This window comes from Meriones unguiculatus, chromosome 10 (genome assembly GCF_030254825.1).
Source record: "Meriones unguiculatus strain TT.TT164.6M chromosome 10, Bangor_MerUng_6.1, whole genome shotgun sequence".
NCBI classification, from domain to species: Eukaryota; Metazoa; Chordata; class Mammalia; order Rodentia; family Muridae; genus Meriones; species Meriones unguiculatus.
Window position 1 is genome coordinate 10,727,496 of NC_083358.1, and position 22,210 is coordinate 10,749,705.

The 22,210-nt window shown below is 50.6% G+C and overlaps 1 protein-coding gene across 2 annotated transcripts in view; it reads right to left on the reverse strand.

Moving 5' to 3' along the window:
* Cmip (c-Maf inducing protein) overlaps positions 1–22,210 on the reverse strand; it is a 192,050-nt gene that overhangs the window by 37,713 nt on the left and 132,127 nt on the right. Inside the window, exons 1-3 of one of the 2 annotated variants that reach the window (XM_060391903.1) lie at positions 14,561–14,678; positions 7,750–7,911; positions 2,425–2,466 (exon numbers count right to left, since the gene is read on the reverse strand). In XM_060391903.1, coding sequence (XP_060247886.1) covers positions 2,425–2,466; positions 7,750–7,911; positions 14,561–14,578 — 222 coding nt within the window. In that variant the 5' untranslated portion in view covers positions 14,579–14,678. Of the gene's footprint in view, positions 1–2,424; positions 2,467–7,749; positions 7,912–14,560; positions 14,679–22,210 lie in introns of those variants that run through there. The other variant, XM_021640039.2, reaches the window with a different exon arrangement.

The following is a 22,210-nucleotide window of genomic DNA, read 5'->3' on the forward strand; positions in this document are numbered from 1 at the left end:
ATGAATGCAGTTCACACAAAAATCGTGACGCTTGGAGGGTAAGGGACTGCTGTACAAGCTTGGTGACCTGAGCTTGGTCCCAGGAACCCACACAGAAGGGACGACTGAACTGGCTTCCACGGGGTTATCTGCTGATCTCCACCATGGCACACTCGTTCCCCCACCCCCACCCTATGCACACATACACAGTAAGTAAAATTTAAAACACTGAGGGGTTTTCTTGGTAATTTATTTGGATAACTCATCCAAATAAACTTCATGGCTCCCGAGCATGAAGTTTGCAGGTGACAATGTTGTGCCATGATGTCAAAAGGCATCTTTATAAAGTAGATCTCATGAGGGTGAATTGGCCCTAAGGCGTACCTGGTACACACACATCAAGTTATTTCTGTCCCAAAGGCCTCCCGGGAATAAAGGCTAGAGAGGAAGGATGTCACACTGACAATGCTCAGGGAATCGCCCTCTGCCGATGACACTATGCAGAGGGGGAGGCACTTGGGCAAGAAATTCACAGAGAGACCTGGAAGGATCCCAGGCTACACTGACAGGTGGGGTGACAGATGTGGAACCGCCCTTTGTCACACTGCTCTCACAAGGAACAAGAGCCATGCCAGTGGCTACTGCAAGTCGACAGTCTCTGAAGACGGTCACGGGGAAAAGCAAGGCCGTCTTCCCCTCCTTTTTTCAGTTCTAGGGACAGAAAGCACAGGTTTTACCCACATTAGCAAGTCGCATCCCCAGCCCCTCACTGGGGCATTCTAGGCAAAGGCTCTCCCACTCAGCCAACCTTGAAGCACCCTTTTACTTTTTATTTCCAGAAAAGGTCTCATTAAGTGGGCCAGGGCTTAAACTCATTCTGTAGCCCAGGCAAGCTCTGAAGTTGTGATCTTTCTGCCTCCATCTCTTAAACACCTAGGAAAATACAGCTGCGCCAGGAGGCTTGGCTCAAAGCCTACTGAACAACAGCAACAAGCACGGTGAAATACCAGGAATATCCAAGCTAGGTCAGACCTCTGTTCACAAGCTCATCTGTGTAACAACCATGGCTCAAAATTATTTGGAGGGAAAAAAAAAAAGGTGTCTAGACAGACAGTAGAGACCTCTCCTGCCACTGTTCCTGAGGCACTACCACGTGACAGTGGGCACCTGCTCACTGTGTACCAGATGGTCTACAATCTACAGGTGAGGTAACACACCCCGGAGGATGTACAGAGGCCATGTGTCAATGCATCCCATCATCCTTGGGGGTGGGGGGTGGACAAGTCACTCACATGTGCTAAGGGGGGGCTATTTTTTTTAAACCATCTTGAACATTGTTTTTGGTAGTGCTGGGAATTGAACCCAGGACCTTGCACTTGCCAGCTAGGTGTTCCAGATACCAGACACTGTCCTGTACAGTGTAGGAATGTGCACCACATGAGTGCCTGGAGTTAGGGACTGTTGGTAATCGTCATGGGCCCTCTGCAAGAGTAACAAGTACTCTTAGCTGCTGAATCATCTCTCCAGCCCGAGGACAACTGTTCTCAATAACACTAAAATTTCTTCATGTGGGCTGAAGAGATGCCTCAGCCAGTAAGCGCACTGGCCGCTTTTGCAGAGGACTGGGTGTGATTCCCAGCAACAACGCGGCAGCTCACAACCATCTGTATCTCCAGTTCTAGAGGACCCCAGGGGCTCTTCCGACTTCCAATGGACACTTTCGACATATGGTACACAGACGTACATGCAAGCAAAACACCACACACATAAAGTAATTAAAAGAAAAATTTTTAGGTTAAAGTAAATTGTCACAGCCAGGTCTAGATTCTCTGAGCCTGACAGCCCTAGTCAGCAGGGAGTGGTCTAAGGACAGTGCTCCCCTGTCTCCGGCCCCTGACTTTATTCGGGGGTCTCTTTCTTTTCCTCTCTATCCTTTTTTTTCTCTCATATCTAGTGTTAGCTGGTAGAAATGGGAAGAGGAAAAGCGTGGGGAAGGGCGGGAGGAAGAAGAACCACGAAGTGGCTAAGGGCGGCTACAGCTCCGCCTCACAGGCTCTCCCTGTTCCCTCCGGAACAGAGTCCTGCTTCGCTTCCCTATCTAGTCCCGTTGCCTAGCATTCCAATCCTGTACGCTTTATGCTCTAGCCTTGCTGAGGCTTCCGCAGTGCGCCACGCTGCTTTAACCTCTGTGCCTTTGAATAAATTGTTTGCGCTTCCCAGGATGCCTTTACTCTTCTGATAAACTCCTACTGATGCTTCAAAGCCCAGCTCAGATGTCATTGCCCTGGAAAACTCTCTGACACTCTTTCCCAGGATTCTGTCACGCCACTCAAAGACTGGCCACCAAGGCCATTTCCAGTCAGCTGGGCTCTGCATGCCATGTGCTTTGGAAAGTAGCTAAGACTGTGGGAGTCGGATGGGAGGGAGGGGTGGCAGGCTACTTACCACGATTATGTTCTCGTGCTCCTGAGTGGTCAGGTTTGTGTTCTAAAGGACGAGGTGGAGAAAGAAGGAAAACACAGTCAACAAAAACGAGCATCGATCACAAGGATCCACAGTACTGCAGAATGTCTTCAGTGCCCCTAACCCTTACCCAAACCACACACACTTATCATTTCTCCACTCGACATATCAGGCCAACTCTTCGATGGGGCAGGAAAGCGGGTATGTCCTGGTTATCTTTAACTGCCAACACAGCCCAGACTGCCCTGTGGGCATGCCTCCATTTGACTGTTGATCAATGTAAGGAGGGCACAGCCCACTGTGAGCAGCACCATGCCCTACGCAGGTGGTCCCGAGCTGTTTAACTGAGTTCCTTCTGATCAGGGTGTTTTCGCACAGCAACAGAAAGGAAACCAGAACAGAGAGTAAAGGGATGGCTGAGCTCCCCACCCACGCCTCACAGCTCTGAGGCTCGGTGTGACTCACGCCTTGCCGAGACTCAGTTACTACTTTGGCAAATGGGCGTTCTGATACCGGCGTCTCGTGGGGCTGCGCTCTGGGTATTCAGACTTGGTTACAACAACACTCCTTAGAACCCGAGGGCTGGCTCCTAACACAGAAGAAAGCAGACCCTTTGAGAGTCTCCACTCGGCACTGGGTAAACCTTCTATTTCAGAACGATTGTTACTTCAGTGGTTCTCTAAGTAGGCTCCCGAGGAACATTGGTACACCACGAGTGCCCCCAAGATGTTGCAGCTACATACCCATTTGGGCAACGGGCGTCTAAAACAAAACTGGGTTAATAAACTTGTTTTCTTTCGTCTCCTCCTGATCTGGAATTTGTTAAACTGACTGTATTACTGCCTTCCTGTGAGTGTAAAGAAATGGCAGGAATCACGGGAAAAATTCAAAGCACTTGCTGTTCTCTTTTACGCCGGTCTGCTGTCTCTTCTGCTGGACACAGGCTGTCGCTGGTGTTGACCTGCATTTTGTAACAGCCACATTCGGAGCTTAGAGCGACTCCTGGTTTGATCAGAGTTGGCATGATGCAGGGCCTTTGTCCTGGCCATCACAATAGACTGATGGGGAGTAGGGGCACCTAGCAGGCCTGCACCAGCTGAGGCCACAGAAAAGGGTACTGTGGTGGACATCTGCCTTTGCCCCGGCAATCTGGGGTAGTCCAGGAGGCTGAGACCAAGGCCACTGTCTAAGCACCCAGCAGGGGCCACCCACCATCTTGAGGGTTCACTACAAGCCGAGGGTGTAATACCTTTTTCCTTCTGTGAAGACTCTGTCTAGTGGACTATTAAAAAAGTGACTCTAGTTACTTTGAGTTATGGCAGATGAGAGCCAGCTCTGTCCTTCCCTTGCAGTAGCAACGAGCTTTTAGGGCCTCAAAACAATGAGCCTGGTCCACGGGGTCTGTTTCATTTTTGCTTTGAAAACTTTCTCATCTACATTGTGTGTGTGTGTGTGTGTGTGTGTGTGTGTGTGTGTTGTCTTTCCGTTGTCTTTCCGTCCTGCAGACTGGGGATTTACTTGGATCATCAGGCTTGGTAACAAAAGCCTTTGTGCCTCTGCGCTATGTCACCAGCCCCTGTTTTATGATGACAGGGTTTTCCTAACTACCTGCTGACTGATGAGTTACTTGGAGCAGCCACTGACCCGATACACAGGGACCGGCAGTGAAGCGCAGACCCCAAACCTCTGGCCTGGGTCCAAAGCTTTTATTTTCTGCACAGAGCCATAGCGTGTCATACACAACCCTGGGGTAGTTGCCCATGCCAGGCTGTGTGGGTACCCACATGCCTCTCTGAGACGCCCCAGTTGTGGACACCCTGTTTGCTGGGCAGGGCGATTAGTCCCCTACATGGGTTTTTGTTGGCTTGGGGTTTCTGAAAGATGTATTTATTTTACGTGTATCAGTGTTTTGCCTGCATGTGTGGGTCTGGGCACACCACGTATGCTCTGTACCCACACAGTTGTAAGCTGCCGTGTAGGGGCTAGGACTCGAACCTGGGTCCTCGCAAGAGCAGCAAGTGTTCTTAACCACTGAGGCATCCTGCCTGAGCCATCTCCCCAGGCTGTCATTTCTTTGATCTTTTTGAGGTAGGGCCTCATGTAGACAGGGCTGGCCTGGAACTCCCTACGTCACCAAGGATGATACTGAATTCTTCCTCTCTGGCACTCATCTCTCAAGCGCTGGGATTACAGGTGTGCCCCACCTCACCCAGCTCCTCCACGGGCCTATGCAGCATCTGTGTATTGGAATGTGAGCCTGGCCACCAGGTGGACCCAGGGTGGTCCCTAGCCAACTGTGTGGCTCAGCGTTGTAAGCAAGCTACTGACTGCTTATGATGGCTGAGCTTGACTAGCAACTTGACAGGATTTAAAGTCACCATGGGAATAAAAATCTGGACACGTCTGTGAGAGAGTTTCTAGATTTGGGTTAACTGGGGTGAAGACCCACCCCAAATGGGCAGCGCCATCTCTGGGCTGGGATCCTGGACTGTATAAAAAGAAGTGAGCTAAGCATCAGCATCTCTCTTTCTCTGCTTCCTGACAGTGGACACAATGTGGCCAGCTGCCTCAGGCTCCTGCTGCCACAATGTCCCCAACCTGACAAACTGCACCTTCAAACTGTGAGCCAAAAAAACCCTTCCTTAAGCTGCTTTTGTTGAACCGACTATAAAATCACTAATATGGGACTGGGCGTGCCGTTCATTCCTCTGGGTTTTTTGGTTGGTTAGTTGTTTTTGGTTTTGTTTTGTTTTTCGAGACAGGGTTTCTCTGTGTAGCCCTGGCTGTCCTGGAACTCTTTCTGTAGACCAGGCTGGCCTCAAACTCAGCGGTCCACCTGCCCCTTCTTCCTGAGTGCTGGGCTTAAAGGCACACGCCATCACGCCTGGTGATGCCTCTGGTTTTACCTTGCCTTGCAAGGGTCCTTAGGAGAATGTGATACAGCAACTGCCCCACACTACATAATCGTCAGTGGTGAGCTGTTGTTCAGAGGTGTGCTAAGATTTATAGCAATGGGCACTGAGGCACTGGCTGACAGTGTTAGCTTTGTCCCTCACTGAGACCAGCTCTCGGTGGACACACTGACCTGAATGGCCGACACATGAGGGGAGCCCACAAGTGGAAGCATCTTTTATTTTCTTTCTTTAACTATCTTCTATCCAAGCTGACTCTGAGGGCCTTTATTTAAAACTCCAGATTTAGTGAGAAGACCAGGGGCAAGGTCCTGTGGACAGAACTGAGATGGGAAAGAGAGCTGACCAAAGGCTGGTACCAAAGGCTGGAGATTTGCTCCTGTCCTAGGGACAGCCCAGTGTGCTGGACCTGAAGGGCTGGACAGTGTCACCTCTAGATGCAAGAGGCAGGTGGCCCTGGAGTAAAGGCTCTAGGCCGGTGTGGACTTGTCTTTGGTGTCCCTGGGCTGTTCCTCCTTTATGAGTGAAGGCAGCAAGGTCTTATTAAACAGAATGTGTACAAGAGGAAATGCTGTGTGTGTGACTGGCTGCCTCGGATCCGTGCTGCTCTGACTTCCCACTCATAACTACACCTTCTAACTGAGAATCAAAATAAATGCTTCCTTGTGTCGTTTTTTTTGTCCAACCAACTGCCAAACCACTAACAGGAGACTGGAAATCTATCTGCCTGGCTCCTGAAAGGCCAGCCTCTTCTCCCTCCCTCTGGGTAAGAAGCTTGAACTCAGGGCTGGGAACTGGGCAAGCGGACCCAAGCTCTGGAGCCTTGCGTGATTCACACTGGCACACGGCCCTCTACAGAATGAAGCTCTATCCCAACCTGTGTGTCCACCCCACTTGTCTGTCTGCCACTGCTACCACTTTCTACCTCACCCAGCTCTTCTAGGAGAGGGAACCCCAATATTCTGCATCAAAGGAGACCTGGGTTCCTGGGCTGTGGGGTACAGGCCAGCCCAGGACTACAGAGGAAGAATGGTGGAGTGTGCAAAAGCTGAAAGGGAGCACGCACAGGAGTGAAGTGGAATGCAGGAGATGAGACTCTCCAGAGGGAAGGATGGAGCCATCACTTGTGTGGTGACTGTGACTATTTTAAATAGGGAGCCAGCAACCCCAGCATCCCCAGTGGCCAAGCAGGCACATAAATGAGAGCAGTGTGGCTATTTGCAGGATGTGAGAAACAGTGCTGAGAGCAGTACACAGATCCCAGTAGGTGCAGTGAGGTTTGGGGGACTCAATCAACCCATCTCCCAATTCACTTGGGGCTGACTGACAATGCCTCTCCATGACTGCCACAGCCCCTGATGGAACATGAGCTACGGGAGGGCCGGGGATCAGTGTCACTGCCCACAATCATTTTTGGAGGTTGGCACACGCTCAGGCAGGGCTGCCTGGCAAGGCGGATGGTGCTGGCCTGCCCAGGACAGGATGCTAAGTAACAGGAGCTGCCCAACGTAGCCAGACTTTTCCGTCTTTAAAGAGAAGCTGGAAATGGCCATTGTGCTGAAGTCCGATTACTTTGTTTTTTTTTTAATACTTTTTTTGCCTTGGTTTATTGTTTGACAGTATCATATATACACATGACAATTCCCTACCGCCACCTGCATCATGCATACCAACATACCAAGTCTGGTTTTTAAACCTTGAGAGAGAAAAACAACGCCTATTTGTTGACAGCTGGAGGTGCATGGGACAGAAAGCTGACAAGGGCTGGATAAAACCAAACTGAGATTCGGCCCCAGATGGACAGAGGAGGATGGAAGGTTTCATCTAGGACAGTGGTTCTTAACCCCTGAGAGGGGGTTATCAAACGACCCTTTCACAGGGGTCACCTAAGACCATCTGAAAATACACATTTACACTACAATTCAGAACAGTAGCAACATTAGAGTTATGAAGTAGCATCAAAGTCATCTTATGGCTGGGGGTCACCACAACATGAGGAACTGTACTAAAGGGTTGCAGCATTAGGAAGGGTGAAAACCACTGTTCTCGGGCTTTGGAGAACTACAGAGTCGGCCACTTGACTGGGAGGGGCAGCAGCTGCCATCAGAGCTGCTCTCCAAGTCATGGGGCTGAGCTAGGCCTTAGCAGAGGTGATGGTCCCCTATACCTCTAGATGAATGGGAGGCAACTGGCACCAACAAGCCCCACTCTCAATGCCCCCAATGGCTTGGTGGGAAACACTAGCTTTCTTAGTGACCACAGAGAAATGGCACACCATGGGTAGATCACTCCTGCTCACTCCTGCTCACGCAGATGGGGCTGAGAACACGATGCAGGTGAAAACAGACAACTTAAAGAGCAGAGGGGGCCACACGAAGCTGGGGTCTCGGCTTACCTCTGAGAGCAGCTTTGAGACGATTTCCAGTGGGGCCTGGTTGATGGAATCATCCTGCAATGGGGACGTGAGGGCCATGTCCACCAGTGTCCGTATCTCCTTCAAGACAACCTCCCAGCGGCTCGGGTTACTCAGGACTTTCTTGTATTTGTAAATCTTTTTCTGGGGGGGAGGGGGGAGAGAAGAGAGATGGCAATATATCACTGATTTAGCCAACAATTCAAGATGATCAAAGAACCTCCCTTGGCTGGGGTGAAAAGGCCCTGGGAAGTTTGTCAACCTGGACAGAGCTCTCCCCAAAAGGAAATGGACGCATAAAGAAAGAAACAGGCTCCATCCAAGGTCAAGGGTGCGTCTGCAGACAGGCAGGCTCCGAACGCCGGAACAGCAATTTCCCACCCTGTTCCCGATGACACATAAAAAGGAATTAGGAGATTGCTCTTTCGACAGAGTCTTTTGCCAAGCTCCGTCCCCAAGCCGCCAAGCACAGTAAGAGTGGAAATGTTCCCGGCCCACAGAAGGCTTTCTATGAGCTAAATTCCTGCCTGAGAAGATCCTATGAGGTCTTTCAGCAAGTGTCATTCAGACAAAGAATAAAATGGTCAGGATGAAGGCCTGATCCCTGCTGCAGCCAGGCAGGGGCTGACCCCAGGATAGCCCAAGGAAGCCAGGCAAGGAAGATGGACTCACGCTCACCTCGCGCAGCGCAGCCTCCAAACCCAAATGGAGCGCAAGGCTGCGGCCTCCTGCATTTGAGGCACCCGTTAGTTCCGCCTCTCTGACATCATGGAAACAGAGGCCGTGGAGGGCGGAGGTCCAAGCCAAGTGCTCCCCTCCCGGCTCTGCCTCTGTGGCTGCCTGCCTGGTCCTGCACCGCCCCGGCTCGCTGGATTCTCAACAGAATGAGTTTCATCGCTTGGTGCTAAACTCCCCGATCCTCAGGGAAAGCCTAATCTTAGAGTCACCACACACTGTGCCAGCAACCAGCTGGGGTGACAAGCCACGAACTCTGAGCCAGAAACTGTATTAAGAAAGGGGGCAGGCCCTCGCTGGGCTCGTACTGGAGGCCACTGGGGTTCTTCCTGTGCCATTTCTGAATTAAGAATTATAAAACATCTTAGGACCTGGGCTGAAAAGAAGGTATTTGGAGGTCACATTCCCAAACCCAAACCGATAGGGATGGAACCAGGGTGAGAAGGATTCCCTTCGGACATTATTTCATCCTGAGCGTCTTAGGTCACACATAAGGCCTGGAAATTCATGCCAGCCGCAGTGGGATTCTTACCAATCTTGGGTCCACATAGTTCATTTCTTCTATGAAGTTACCCCCAAAATGATAGAGAACCACCAACATGAAGCTCTGATACTTAATTTGTCTCCTCCCACATAACCCACAGGGAAACAAATACACTCTCTTCCTTCCTGACGATTCCCTCCTGCCCAAAGGCATCATACTCGTAAACTTGTATCTATAAGGTGGTTGTTTGTTTGTTTGTTCTGCTGAGGTAGGGTGTCAAGCAACCCATTTCTGCAGTCTAGGTTTTCCTATTGCCTCCACCTCCCAAGGGCTGGAATTACAGGTGTGTGTCACCATACCCAGCGCCCCGTGGTGTTTGAAAATTCTTCTTTCTAGTTCTTTCATCTGCCTACCTGCCCCACCTCTCTCTTCTCCCACCTCCTTGCCTCATGGTTTTGTGTTGGAACCCTTGGGCCTACACAGCACCTCTCAGAGGCTGACACTGGCTACAACACAGGGAGTGGAAGAGAACCAGAACCAAGTACAGATGTCCACATTCTGAGGATGGAGAAGCCATGGCAAGTTCTGCAGGAGCTGAGCATCCTACTGAGCAGTAAATTGGCTGTGCTGATGAAGAGGGTGGCCACGAGAGCATCCCTAACTCCAGGACTAAACAGGCTTCTCTGGACCTGTCACTAGTGCTTTCCTGACTGCTCGTGACTGATTCTCCCCTGAGCTCTGGACTCTGGGATTTCAATATATATTAAAGGACCATGTCCTCATCAAAAGACCATTAAAATTATTATTATTATTATTATTAATTTCACCACACAATGAGGATCACCAGGACAGTCCATCCCACAGTGGACTCAATCTGTGCCCAATGGAAGCCCCTGAAACCATTCTGTTGGCCAGCTGTGAGCTATTATGTTTGAAAGTAGAATTAATTATTTCTATAAAGATGATGTGTACTCATTTAAAGAAAATTGAAACCATACTGAAAAGCACAAAGAGAAGGGAGTGGGGGGGGGGAAACCTCAAAAATTGTACAATCCAGAAATAGCCGTCATTAATATATGCTGGCAAGCATGATCCTGGCCACCCCTCACAGAAACTCTGCAAAACATGGCTGGCTGTGGTGCCACATGCCTGCAATCCAAGCCTTCATCTGGGAGCCAGAGACCATGGGTCTGCTGTGACACAGCTCAGACAGTAAAACATTTGCTGGGCAAGCATGAAGACCTGAGTTCAGATCCCCAACACCCATGTAAAAAGCTAAGCATGGTGGTATGTGCCTATAATCCCAGCGCTGAGGAGGCAGAGACAGGAGGATCCTTGGGGCTTGCTGACCAGCCAGTGCTAGCTGGGCCAGTGATCTCCAGCCTCAAACATGCGGAAAGTGACTGAGGGACAACGATACCAGACTCCGACTCCCTCTCTGACACACACGCATGCACACACACAAGTTCAAAGCCATCAAGGGCTATGCGCAGAGGCTCTATTTCAAACAAGAACGCTGCAGAATCTCACCAGCCTATGAGGTGGGCAGCCATGAACAGTTCTCAGAACAGACGCCACAGAGCAGTGGTTCTCAACCTGTGACCCTTTGAGGGCTTGAAAAACTCTTTCACAGGGGTTGCTTATCAGATACTCTTCACACCAGATATTTACATTACAGTTCATAACAGCAGCAAAATTATAGTTATGAAGTAACAACAAAGTAATTCTATGACCAGGGCTCACCACAACATGAGGACCTATATTAAAGGACTGCAGCATGAGGAAGGTTGGGAACCACTGCCACTGAGACACAGAAGAAGGGGATCAGAGGCAAACAGGACCTATCTTCAGTGCCTGAGTAAACTAGCTTCAGAGACCAACCCTTGCCTTTAGTGACCCAGCCTTGGTACTGACAGGCCTTCCTTAGAGCTGATGGATGATCATTTGTTGTGTGATCAGGACACCTGCTTCAGAAGACAGTGTTCAGACAAGGCACCAAGGCTGTGGCAAGGGTTAACATTCACTTAACATGTGATACGAGTGGGCACACTGCTACGTAGATTCTGATGAGCACTGTCTGGTTCAGCTGGAAGACCCTAGCGCCTGGAGTCTTGGTCCAAGGTTAGACCATCCTGGAAACAGATTCTCAGTCAAGGGACTGCGTTCAAATAACTTATGACTGACTGACGAAGCGATGAAAGGAAACGGTCGGTGTGGAGAGTGAGAAGGAGATGGGGAGGCCTTTCTCCTCGTTGGTAACCTGAAGGCAAGATGGGTCACCAGCGGCTCTACTGGAGTCACCCAGGGAAGTTCAGTTAGGGTTCTCACTCTTGCTGCACCTGCTCTAACCGCCACAGTCTGATCGAGAATGTGGGCTAAACGGAGGCCGTCAGTGTTTTTGCATCCCTGGACTAAGTCACCTTGAATGGATTACTCCAGACCATCAACCCAATGAAACAGATCATGCTTATTTCTGTACACTAAAAAAATAAATAAAACTCCAAAACAGTCAATAAGGGGGACACCTTCTACCCCGATGATATGGACACCTGGCGATGTCATGTATGTGGGCAGCAGAAATTCAATCCCACTAGGGGCTCTCAGACACAGCAGACTCACCCGGAATACATGGCCATAGTTCCACAGATTCCCTTTATTCCAACACTTCTATCTACCTGGAGCCCAAGCCAAGACATTTTCAAGGCTACCAACATTCAGGACACTACTTCCTGGTGTCCATGGTGAGCAGCCTGCAAAAGCAGATGATGCTGGAAGTGGAACAGAGTGACCATAGCATCTGATTAACAAGACGGTCCCGGCTGTGGGGGGAGGGTAACCAGCCTAAAGCCATAGCACCCGAATTGGCACATGAGTCAAACTGGCACAGGAGTCAAAACTGGCTGAAGAGCCTCTAAAGATCTTGCGATCTTTCCATCCTGCCCCTAAGGACCAGTGGTGTCAATGAGAGAGGCAAGGTGTCAAGGATGCTTAGTGGCAAGGTGAGAGCAGGAATGAACCCATGGGCTGAATATTAGGTGACCAGTAGGTGAGAAGCATGAGAGGGGCTGGCAGGAACAGCAGGTAGGTGGGTCATGCTACTAAAGCAGGGGGTGGGTGGGGCAGAAAACGCCGGGTTCCAGGTCCTTAGCCACACCCCAGGTGACACGTTAGCATCATCCCAGGGACTCTGATGAGCTCAGCGGGCGATGAGTCATGGTGGGGCTCAGAGAAGGCCACTTCTGGAATCCTAGCTCTCTGGAGGCCAACGGTCTTCCCACTGAGCCTGCCCTGCCAGGAGCCAGGAGTGCTTTATGTACCTTACAGGCCACTAGAATCCTTGACCTGAGTGGAAGAGGAGAGGACAAGGGTCCTGAAACTATCTTGTGGTTGGACACATGACTAAAGTGATAAGGCTTGATACTGACCTAGTGTGGGGCTGACAACATGCAAGCCCATGTTCAAACCCAGCCCTGGCTGTTAGTGTACAATGGCATACACACACACAAATGGCCCTATAGGTTTTCCAAGAGTTGTAAAATTCAAAGCAAACAGAATATGCGACAGAAATTGAGTGTGGCCCTCAGAGCCCCAAGGAGCTGCCATCTGGCCCTTCATCAGCAGTGCTCTGCCAAGCTCTGGCTCATGAGTCAGATCCCAGTTTTGGAGTAGACATGTGAAAAGTTGCTCACACCTAGCCACGGTAGCACACACCTACCATGCCAGAACGAGGGGAGGGGGCGTGAGTGGCAGCAAGAACTCAAGGTCGTCCTTGGCTATGTGAGAGTTCAAATCCAGCCTGGACTACTTGAGACTGTTTCCAAACAGAACAAACATCACAAAGCAAACAAACAAAAAGCGGTGGGGAGAAAAGATGCTTGCCATTACAAGCTCCCAGGGAAATACACATTACAATGGTACAGAGGTATCACTTGATGCCCACTGGGATGGCTGTGACGAAGACAGACAATAACAAGTGTTGGCAAGGATGCGGGCAAAGCAATCCTAGTGTACTGCCACTGGGAAGTAAAGATGTACAGCCACGAGCAAAACCATTCAAATCCCTGCCTCCCATCCTCCTGTGCTAGGGATCAAACCTGGGACCTTGCATGTATTCTTAGCCCTGAGCTATGCCCCTGCCTGCTTGACAGTTTAAAGATGCTAAGCATGCACTCACCACATAGCTCAGCAGTTGTTCTGAAGGCTCTGTCCCCTCCAAAAAAGAAAAGTCCCACAGAGGCAAGCACATGAGTGTCCACAAGACATGGTCAATGTCTGTCCTTCAGCGAAAGAACTCATGGCTGAACAAGACGTGGTAGAGCCATGTAACAGAAAAAAAAAAAAAAAAAAAGAATGGCCATAGTGAAGAAAGCCAGACATAAGACATAAACTGTATGATTCCTTTTACATGAACTTCCTAAAAGAAAAGGTCAGTTTACAGAAAGTGTACTGGCCGGTGCTGGGACCTGTGGAGGGGCACTGGGGATCCACACGGGCCATCTAGGGAGTGGTGGCAATGTTCAGTTGGTCAAGCCCGTAAGTTCACTAAAATCATCAAGTTGTGTACTTATGATGGCCAAACTTAATGACATGTAATTTATACCTCAAATACACACACACACACACACACACACACACACACAGAGCTATGTATGTATATATACACACATATATGTTGTGCCAACCTAGGAAGACAGAGGTGAGCAGGCAAAGCCAAAGGCAACAGGGACTGTTAAGAATAGATTTTACAATAAGCAGACTTCAGCTCAAATCTCAGCTCTATTTTTACCTTCTACCCATTTGTCCATCCACCAGCTATTTATCCACCTATTCTTCACCCATCCACCCACCCATCCACCTATCCATCCAGTCTCACATTCATCCATCACCCCATTCACCTTTCTATCTACCATCCACTTACCCATTCAGCCTTCGTTCATCTACCCAGTCATCCAATTACCACCCATGTCCATCTACCTATTTACCTACTCATTCGCCTATCCACCTACCACCTGCTTATCTACCCATCTTTCACCAAAAGTTTATCCGCTCATCCACCCATCCTCACCCACCCTCTTACTGGTTTCTCCATCCTTCACCCATCTATTCACTCGCCCATCTGCCCACTCACCCACCATCCACCTACTCACTACCCATCCAACAAAGCCTGTGAAGCCTTCTACTGTAATGTGCCAAGTCCTAAGGAAACCGTAGTAGGAAGAGCAGACAGCCCCTGGGATTTACAGTCTATTGTTTGACTGCAGTCCCTCATCTGCAAAGCAATAAAAGAGTAACTACTTCCAAAGGTCTGTTGTGCCCAAGAAACAACACACACGAAGCACTTAATCTACTTCCTGGCTACTCTGTAGATAACTATAGATAACATCACCTACCAAGTCCTAGGAGGGAGTGGTCCAGAGCGGGCAAGACTAAGAGAGAGGCTCTCAGCATCTGTGGCAAAGCTGCACCAGCCAACAATAAACAAGCAGCAGGCACAGCCTCCTGCTTCCCTTCTGGCAGAGCCAGTCACTCCATGGCTGTCCTCACCCTCTCCGCTTGTCAGGGAAGGGACGTTACCTGGGCAACACCAGCCATCTCTCTGGAAACTGCTTCTGTGGTAGAAGCAGGCACAAGACACCGGGGTTCTCACGCCTGAGAGAGCGGAGCCTCTTAGCTCTTCCACAGGAGACAGACTGTCATCAGGTGGGTGTCCCTCCCCAGGAGGTGTGGCTCAGAATGTACTGGAAACGCTCTTCCCAAGGACGGGGGGGCCACAGCTCTGCTGCCTGCTGAAGCCTCAGAGGCTCTCGTGCATACAAGTACGCATGCTCCTTGTCACTTGTCACGGGCACTCTGCGGAGCTGCGGAGGGGAGAACATCCCCACGGAGATGGAACTGAGCAAGCTAGGGAGAAGGGTGTGGACTGGCTTTGACACTCTATTTCTAGGCCCTGCATGGAGTTGCTTGGCCTGTCTGAAAGCTACTGGCCCCAGGGGGTCTTCTGACAGTCAGCTTAATTAGAAGAAAATGTAAGTGGAAGTCTAGCTCTGCAGCCGCTACTGGCTGCTAGATGAAAAACACTGTTGTCACCACAGAAAGCGCTACGGGGCAGTGCTGTGCCCCTGTCACCAGGCCTAAGGTCCAGCTCATCTGCCTCTCTGCAGAGCAGACGGCAATGTGCTCAGCACAAGCAGACAGCCTCTACCTGGTCCCCACACCCCACACAGAGGACAAGGAGTTCACCAAGTTCCCAGCTAGTAGGTGTGTCCAACCTCGTGGCCCTGTCACCTATAAAGATCACATGAGCGTGCACGCACACACACAACTAGCATGCATGCTAGTTGAGTAAGTTAACACCTTTGCAATGGGTCGGTCACATTCAAAGCAATCCTCCCGCATAGTTGCTACGGGGTGCAGGTTGGACAAACCACCATGGGCTTTTCCTCCAAGGTGTGGTTCACACTGGTGAACCATATGGGTCTTTCAGGGGACCTAGACTTGGCTAATCACTGCGTAGTCACCCGCTGGCCCTGCTCACCAGTAGAGGAATTCATTCATGGCCTTTTTTTTTTCCTCTTCAGGTTTGGGGGACAGGGAGGGGACACGAAGCATTCCAGCAATGCTTGAATTAGAGAGCAATGGCTACCCCCTAGAATGAAGCAGCTGCAGTGCATGATGGGTTACGACGAATGTCACTAGAATGCTTTCCTTCACTCTTCCTTTTGGAGGGCTCTCTACTGTGCCAAACACCTAACATGATATCTTCTTGTATGTGTGTTCATGCGGGTACACACACATATATGTGAGAGCACACATGGCAGCCAGAGGTCAGCCTTGGGTGTCATTCTTCAGAAGTTGCCCATTTTGTTATTTTGGGGGCAGGGTCTCTCACTGGCCTGGAAGGTGCCATGTAAGCAAGTAGGAATCCACCTGTCTCCGCCGCTGAGCAATGGGATTTCAAGAGTGCACCACCATGCCTGGCTCTTTACACCTGGGTTCTGGGGACTGAACTCACGCCTCCAAGCTTTCAAGGCAAGCTTTAATGACTAAGCTGCATCCTCCAGGCCTACACAAAACTGAGGCTGAAGGGTTTAATCCATACAAACAGCTAGTGACAGACAGAGAGAACTAGGGTAGCCATGTTTGTCACCTGAGTGTCTGACCTCATGCCACCAGAGAGGGTGAAGAGATGGCTCAGCAGTTAACAGCACTGGCTGTTCTTCTAGAGGACCTGGGTCCCAGCACTCACATGGCAGCTCACAACCATCTGTCCTGCAATCCCAGGGGATTCACTGACATCTTCTATCAGCCTATGTGGACACCAGGCATAGACATACATGCAGTCACCTATACACATGAAGGTAAATATGATAATAACTGCTGAAACCTGTCCCTTCTTTTCCTCAGTGTCTGCTGTCCCTTCCTGGAGAGCACAGCTGATGTGTGCCTGAGAAGCCAGCTCCTGGGAAGAAGGTACTTTGCCTGAAAAAAAGACAAGAGCTCAGGCACTCAGCCTCCTAAGTGACCACCATAGGCAGCTTCCCTGTAGCAATTACTGCTGCCAAGGAAACGGCAGGACAGAGGTGGGTGTCCTGCTCTCCTGGCTCTGGGCATCAGCTGGTTGTCTTGGTAACCATGAGTCTGGCTGGTGAGTGGATGACCCACCTAGATGGCAGGCTCCCAGCTGGCTCCACATCCCACTAGCACTGCATCCCAGGTACCCGGATGTACCCTGTGCTTCCCACTGAGTTCACGCTCCCTGAGGGAAAGAAACAGAGAGGCTTCTACTTTCTCCGTAATGCTGTACAAGGTGCCTGAGCTGCTCGGAGTAAGGAGATCACTGCTGGCAAGGAGGAGAATTATGAACCTCAACCCCAATATCAGAGACACATGCTTCAAACCACTGTCATGGGCAGGGTACTCTGGGGGGCTGGGCCAAATGAAGACTTGGCCTTGCAGAGCTGGGGATGAGGGGCTTTTGGGAAACCCTGGAGACTTCAGAGCCCTGTAAGCAGCAAGATTCAACTGCCATGACTATTGGCTGACTGTGGTGTACATAGACCCCAATCCAGAGTTTCTGTGACAGAAAGGACCACTCCCTTATCCAAGGACAGCCAGCTGCCAGTGTGGACTGAACTGTGTCTCCCCAGAAGTCATAACCCAGTTGTAACTCTGGGCATCTGACTGAGCCCTTATTAGGAAACAGGGTCTTTGCAGATGGAATCAAGTTAAGTAAGATGAGGTCATGCTGGATTAGGCTTGTTCCTGAACTGATGTGCATGCAAAAATGCAACATGGAAGCTGATACTCATAGACACACACACACACACACACACACACACACACACACACACACACGCCATACACTATGTGCAGACACAAGCAAAGGACAAAGTTGCATAGCCAGAAGTAAGTAGGGCCAAGGGTTGCCTGCAGTCCCAGAAGCTGGAGAAAGTCAGGTAACGACTTCCCCAGAAGCCTCCATGGGAGCAAGGTCCTGCTCATACGTTGACTTTGAACTTCTGGCCCCAGAGCTATAAGACAGAGAATTCTGGTTGTTTGAAGACAGTTGGACCTGGCAGACGTGGGAAAGCGACATGCCACAGGAGCAGCAGGCAAGGCCTGGCCCCTCACAGCTGGCTGTCCCAAGCCAGGCTGATCTGTTAGCTTTATCACTTCACCAAGGGGCCACTTAATGACTTTAAGCTCATTATCCATTTAGAATATGCTGGTTTTTCTTTTCCTTAGTTGACCTAAGTTCACTGACTCCTCAGTGGGCCCTGAGACCCGCATTAGCACTCCCCAAACCTGCCCTGGCCCTTGCCGCAATGCACAAGCCATCGCCCTTTGTGGCCTCAAGCAGGCTGGGCCCAGCCATCCGAAATGCTGCACACCTGCATCATCCATGATGTCAGAGGGAGCTACCTGGGGACCAGGCAGGCTGCAGAAAGAAGTTCCAGGAGAATTCAGACAGGGACGTCAGCCTCAGCTGACGTACAGTCCTTGGCAAAGAGAAGCCGCGGGGGAGGATCCTAACCAGCATCTTCCTTTCACAGCAGCAGACACTGTCAACAACCCACAAATCAAGTTGTCTCCCCACAATAGTCTCCAGTACTAACGCCCACCTGACAACCCTGCTAAGATGCTAGTCCTGGCTACACACCAGAAGCAATCCAAGGCTTAAGAGGGGGACCCCTCCAGCCTGGTACATTGAAGATTGGTAGTATCATTTTAGACATTGGTACAGTTGTAGACACTGGTGCTTTTGCGGGTACCAGTATATCGAATGAGTGTGTCTGTACTCTTCCTGTTCACAGTAGCAGTGTTTAGAACAGTCGGAGCAGCCAAGAGGCAGAAGCCATCCAAGTGTACAAGCTCAAGGACCAACTATAGAACATACATACGTTGGAATAATACGCAGCCTTCAAAAGGAAAGAAATGCTGACATGTGCTACAGCACACATGACCTGCTAGACCTTCCGCTGAGAGACATGTGGCCAAGTCTCCCGGGATGCCACCCATGTTAAGGTACCAAGTGTAGTGAGCTCCCTACAGCACGTAGAATGGCAGCTGTTGGGGTTGAGACAGGGAAATGGGACATTATCTTTGTCAGTGAGAGCCAGGTGGCAGGCAAGCTGGGCACTTTACCGAAGCCATGGCTGCATCCCTTCCCCCCTTCTTCCCACTACTGAGCCATCACACTCAAGTTCACTGAGGCCATCTGGGGTTCTGTGCCAGTTACAGCAATACCATGTCGGTCTGAGCTCCTGGCTCTCCCTTTCAACACCTGCTGGGAACTACTCCAAGCCTGCTTGCTTGCTGTTTCCCCTCTGGCCTGCTTCTGCAAGCCACCACACACACACACACACACACACACACACACACACACACACACTGCCAGAGGAAAGACATTCTAGAAGACACACACACACAAAAAAAAAAGAGGCCCTCGGAGGTCCTGCCAACCCAATATCTACTTAGGGATCGCTCAGGCAGAGCTTTTGGCTTGGAGCCCTCAGGGGCAGAGGGCTGACCAGAGCCCTGCCCGTGACATATCTGTGTACCCGGATAGTAAAGGCTGCAGTGGGGCTTCTCACCAAACACTAAAGCCAGGCACAAACACGTGTGACGGCTCATCTGCTTTGTCAACTTGGCAGAATTTGGAGCCCCCTGGGAGACGCACCTCCACAGCAGCAGCACCGTCTGCCTCCCAGGGTCCCAGGCTGAATCAAATGGAGCTGAGCGCCAGCATTCATCTCCCCCACTGCTTCCTGACCGTGGATGCCATGTGACCAGCTGCCTCGTGTTCCTGCTGCCAAATCGCCCCCCTGCCACCCATCATGGGCTGTATGCTCAAGCTATGAGCCAAAGTAAACCCTTCTTTAAGCTGCTTTAATAAAAATAAAGATTTACTTATTTTATGTGTATGAATGTTTTGCCTCCTTGCATGTACATATACCATGTCTAGTACCTTTGGGGGTCAGAAGAGGGTATTCGTTGGATCCCTAGTACTGGAGCTATAGACAGTGATGAGCCACCATGGGAGTGCTGGGCAATCTCCACTAAGCTGCAGGCATGAGACCCTGTCCTTGGGGCCGGGATGACACAACTTGGAGAAGGACCCGGGTCTTGCGAATGTACTCGCTAGCAGTTTGGCCTCTGTGTGCATTTCTGACTGATGGGCCACAATGTTAGCCCTGGATGCAGAAGGAGACATTATCCTTGTCTTCTCCTGCAACTGGTCTTTCCTGGATGGAGCTGGGGTTCAGACCCAGGGGAACCCAAATGGATGGCTCCAGTGTGGGCTCTAGACAGCTCATCATGAGGAATTCTAGGCCACCAATATTAGGGAAGGGGACACAGCAGAGAAATCCAGAGAACATATTCAGGCACTGACACTTGACCTAAAGCTGATGGACACAGAAACAGGGTCTAACGATGACAGAGGGAGGAGTCAGATCCTGAGGTGGCACTCAGGCCTGGCTACATGAGAAAATTACTTAGTCTGAGGGTCAGTTCTGTTGTTTGTTAAATAAGGGCCTGGGACTCCCCTCCCAGGGACACTGTGCAGCTTAGAAAAGATGGCACGGACGAAATGGACGGAATTTAGAAGTCACACAATGAACGTTCTCCAAGCTTTACTTTTTCTCTGGCTACGCGTCAGTATCGTCTACAGGGAATGTTGGTAAGACACAGCGTGCTGTGCCTCTACCCCACTTCATGACTTAGACCTGAATTTGTTTATTTATTTGAAACAGGGTCGCATGTAGCCAGGCTGGCCTTGAATTCACTATATAACGAAAGGTGGCTGTGAACTCCTGGTCTTCCTGCCTCCACTTCCTAAGTGCCTGGATTGCAGGTAGCCATTTTACGAGTTGCTGGGAACGAATGTGAAGCTCTGTGCAGGCCCTGCTCACACTCTTGTCAGCTGAGCCACATTCCTAGCTCACAGTCTGACTCCCTGAGCGGCCATGTGACATCTTGGCCAGTGTGAAGGGACCCTGCCCTTCTTCTGGGTGTCCTTTACTGTTGTGGTTCTGAAAACCTAGCCCATCTAAGGACAGATACAGCCCCTTGCAAAGAGTCTGGTCCAGGCCTCCGTAGATATGCACTGGTTTTTCTACCACTCCAGGAACGCAGTCCCCTGGCACAATATGCTACCATACAGCAGCTCTGTTATGAGGGGACTAGAGTCCCCACTAGTGGGTATCTCTGCCTGTCTGCACGTCTCAGTCTGTGCTAGGGCCACCCTGAAGGCTCAAAGTAGTGGATGCCACAAGGGCCTCAGACTTGTGACACCAACCCTGTCTAGTTGGCTTCTCCCCAGGCCCCTCCTTCCCCAGATCTGTGCCATCACACCCCCTAGGCAAGCCTGACCATCTCTCAAAGGGTGAGGGTGAATTCCTCTGTTGGGACAGCTGTGGCTACTCTTTTAAGTCTCTGTTTAGCCTCGTTTCCAAGCCAGTGGGCGGGCGGGAGTCACTGAGACCAACCCAGAACTGTGGGCTATCCTCTCCCCGACTGGGTCACTCAACCACCATGCCACCCTGATGGCAAGACAGCGTCCCCGGATCAGAGCACCCCACTGCCCACCAGAGCCTCCTGAGGAATGGAGGTCATGTCGAATGATGATGCTGCCTTCTGGTTATGTCTGGAAAAGTCATCCACCAAGAGAAAAAGGTGGTGATGGGGGGTGGGTGGGAATCAAATAAAATTCTGTTTTAAAGGGCAGAAAGAGGGCTTACCCACAAACCATGTATGTGAAAAATCCTCCCTGTGCGGCTTGGTGACTCATCAGTCCCCATCAAAGCGGGTGCTGATGACACACGGAAGCTCCAGTCCCCTGCTTGCTTGGAAGGAAAAACAACCCACAGATACCACTTTTTTTTTTTTTTCTGGAACACTGGGAGAGCCACCATACTGCTCCAGAGACCCAGGCAGGCCTTCATAACAAAGGGGAAGGGAGCTCAGAGCCAGGTCTCTAGGAGGGTTGGGGAAGTACAGGGGGTTCAAGGACAGGCTTGGTGGCCCAAGACAGCTCCTCTGTCTCCTATCACGTGCATATGTGCATTGAGCATGTGGAGGCTCAGGAGCTAGCAGCTGGATTCCCTTCCTTCCTTTTTGTTTTTTCAAGACAGGGTTTCTCTGTGTAACCCTGGCTGTCCCAGAACTCACTCTGTAGACCAGGCTGGCCTCAAACTCACAAAGATCCACCTGCCTCTGCCTCCTGAGTGCTGGGATTAAAGGTACGTGCCACAACTGCCTGACTTTCTTTTTTTCTTTCTTCCATTCAAGACAAGGTCTCTTGTTAGGACATGGGGCTTGCTGATTAGCCGAGGCTGGCTGGTCAGTGAACCCCAGGGAATCTATCTGTCTCTGGCCCTCCAGGGCTGAGGTTACAAGCATGTGCCACCGTATCTGACTAAGAATGTGGTGGGAGGGGGATTCTGAGGGTCTTCCTTCTGAGGCACCTTCCTATCCCCTCCCTCCCTCTCTAGCCTTGCTGCTTGGGGCAGGTCACTATATCTAGTCTGGGTTCCAGATGTTTGGCTTATGGAATAGGGAGACCAATTCCCCAGGGTGAGGACTGGGTAACCAAGCCCCTGGTGCTGTTTGTAGAGAGCTCAAATCCACTTCCCTGGATCCCTGTTGCCGCATATGGATGACAGTGAATTACTAAAGATCTAAAGCCCCTTCTATGTGCTCTGAACGGACGGATCACAGTGG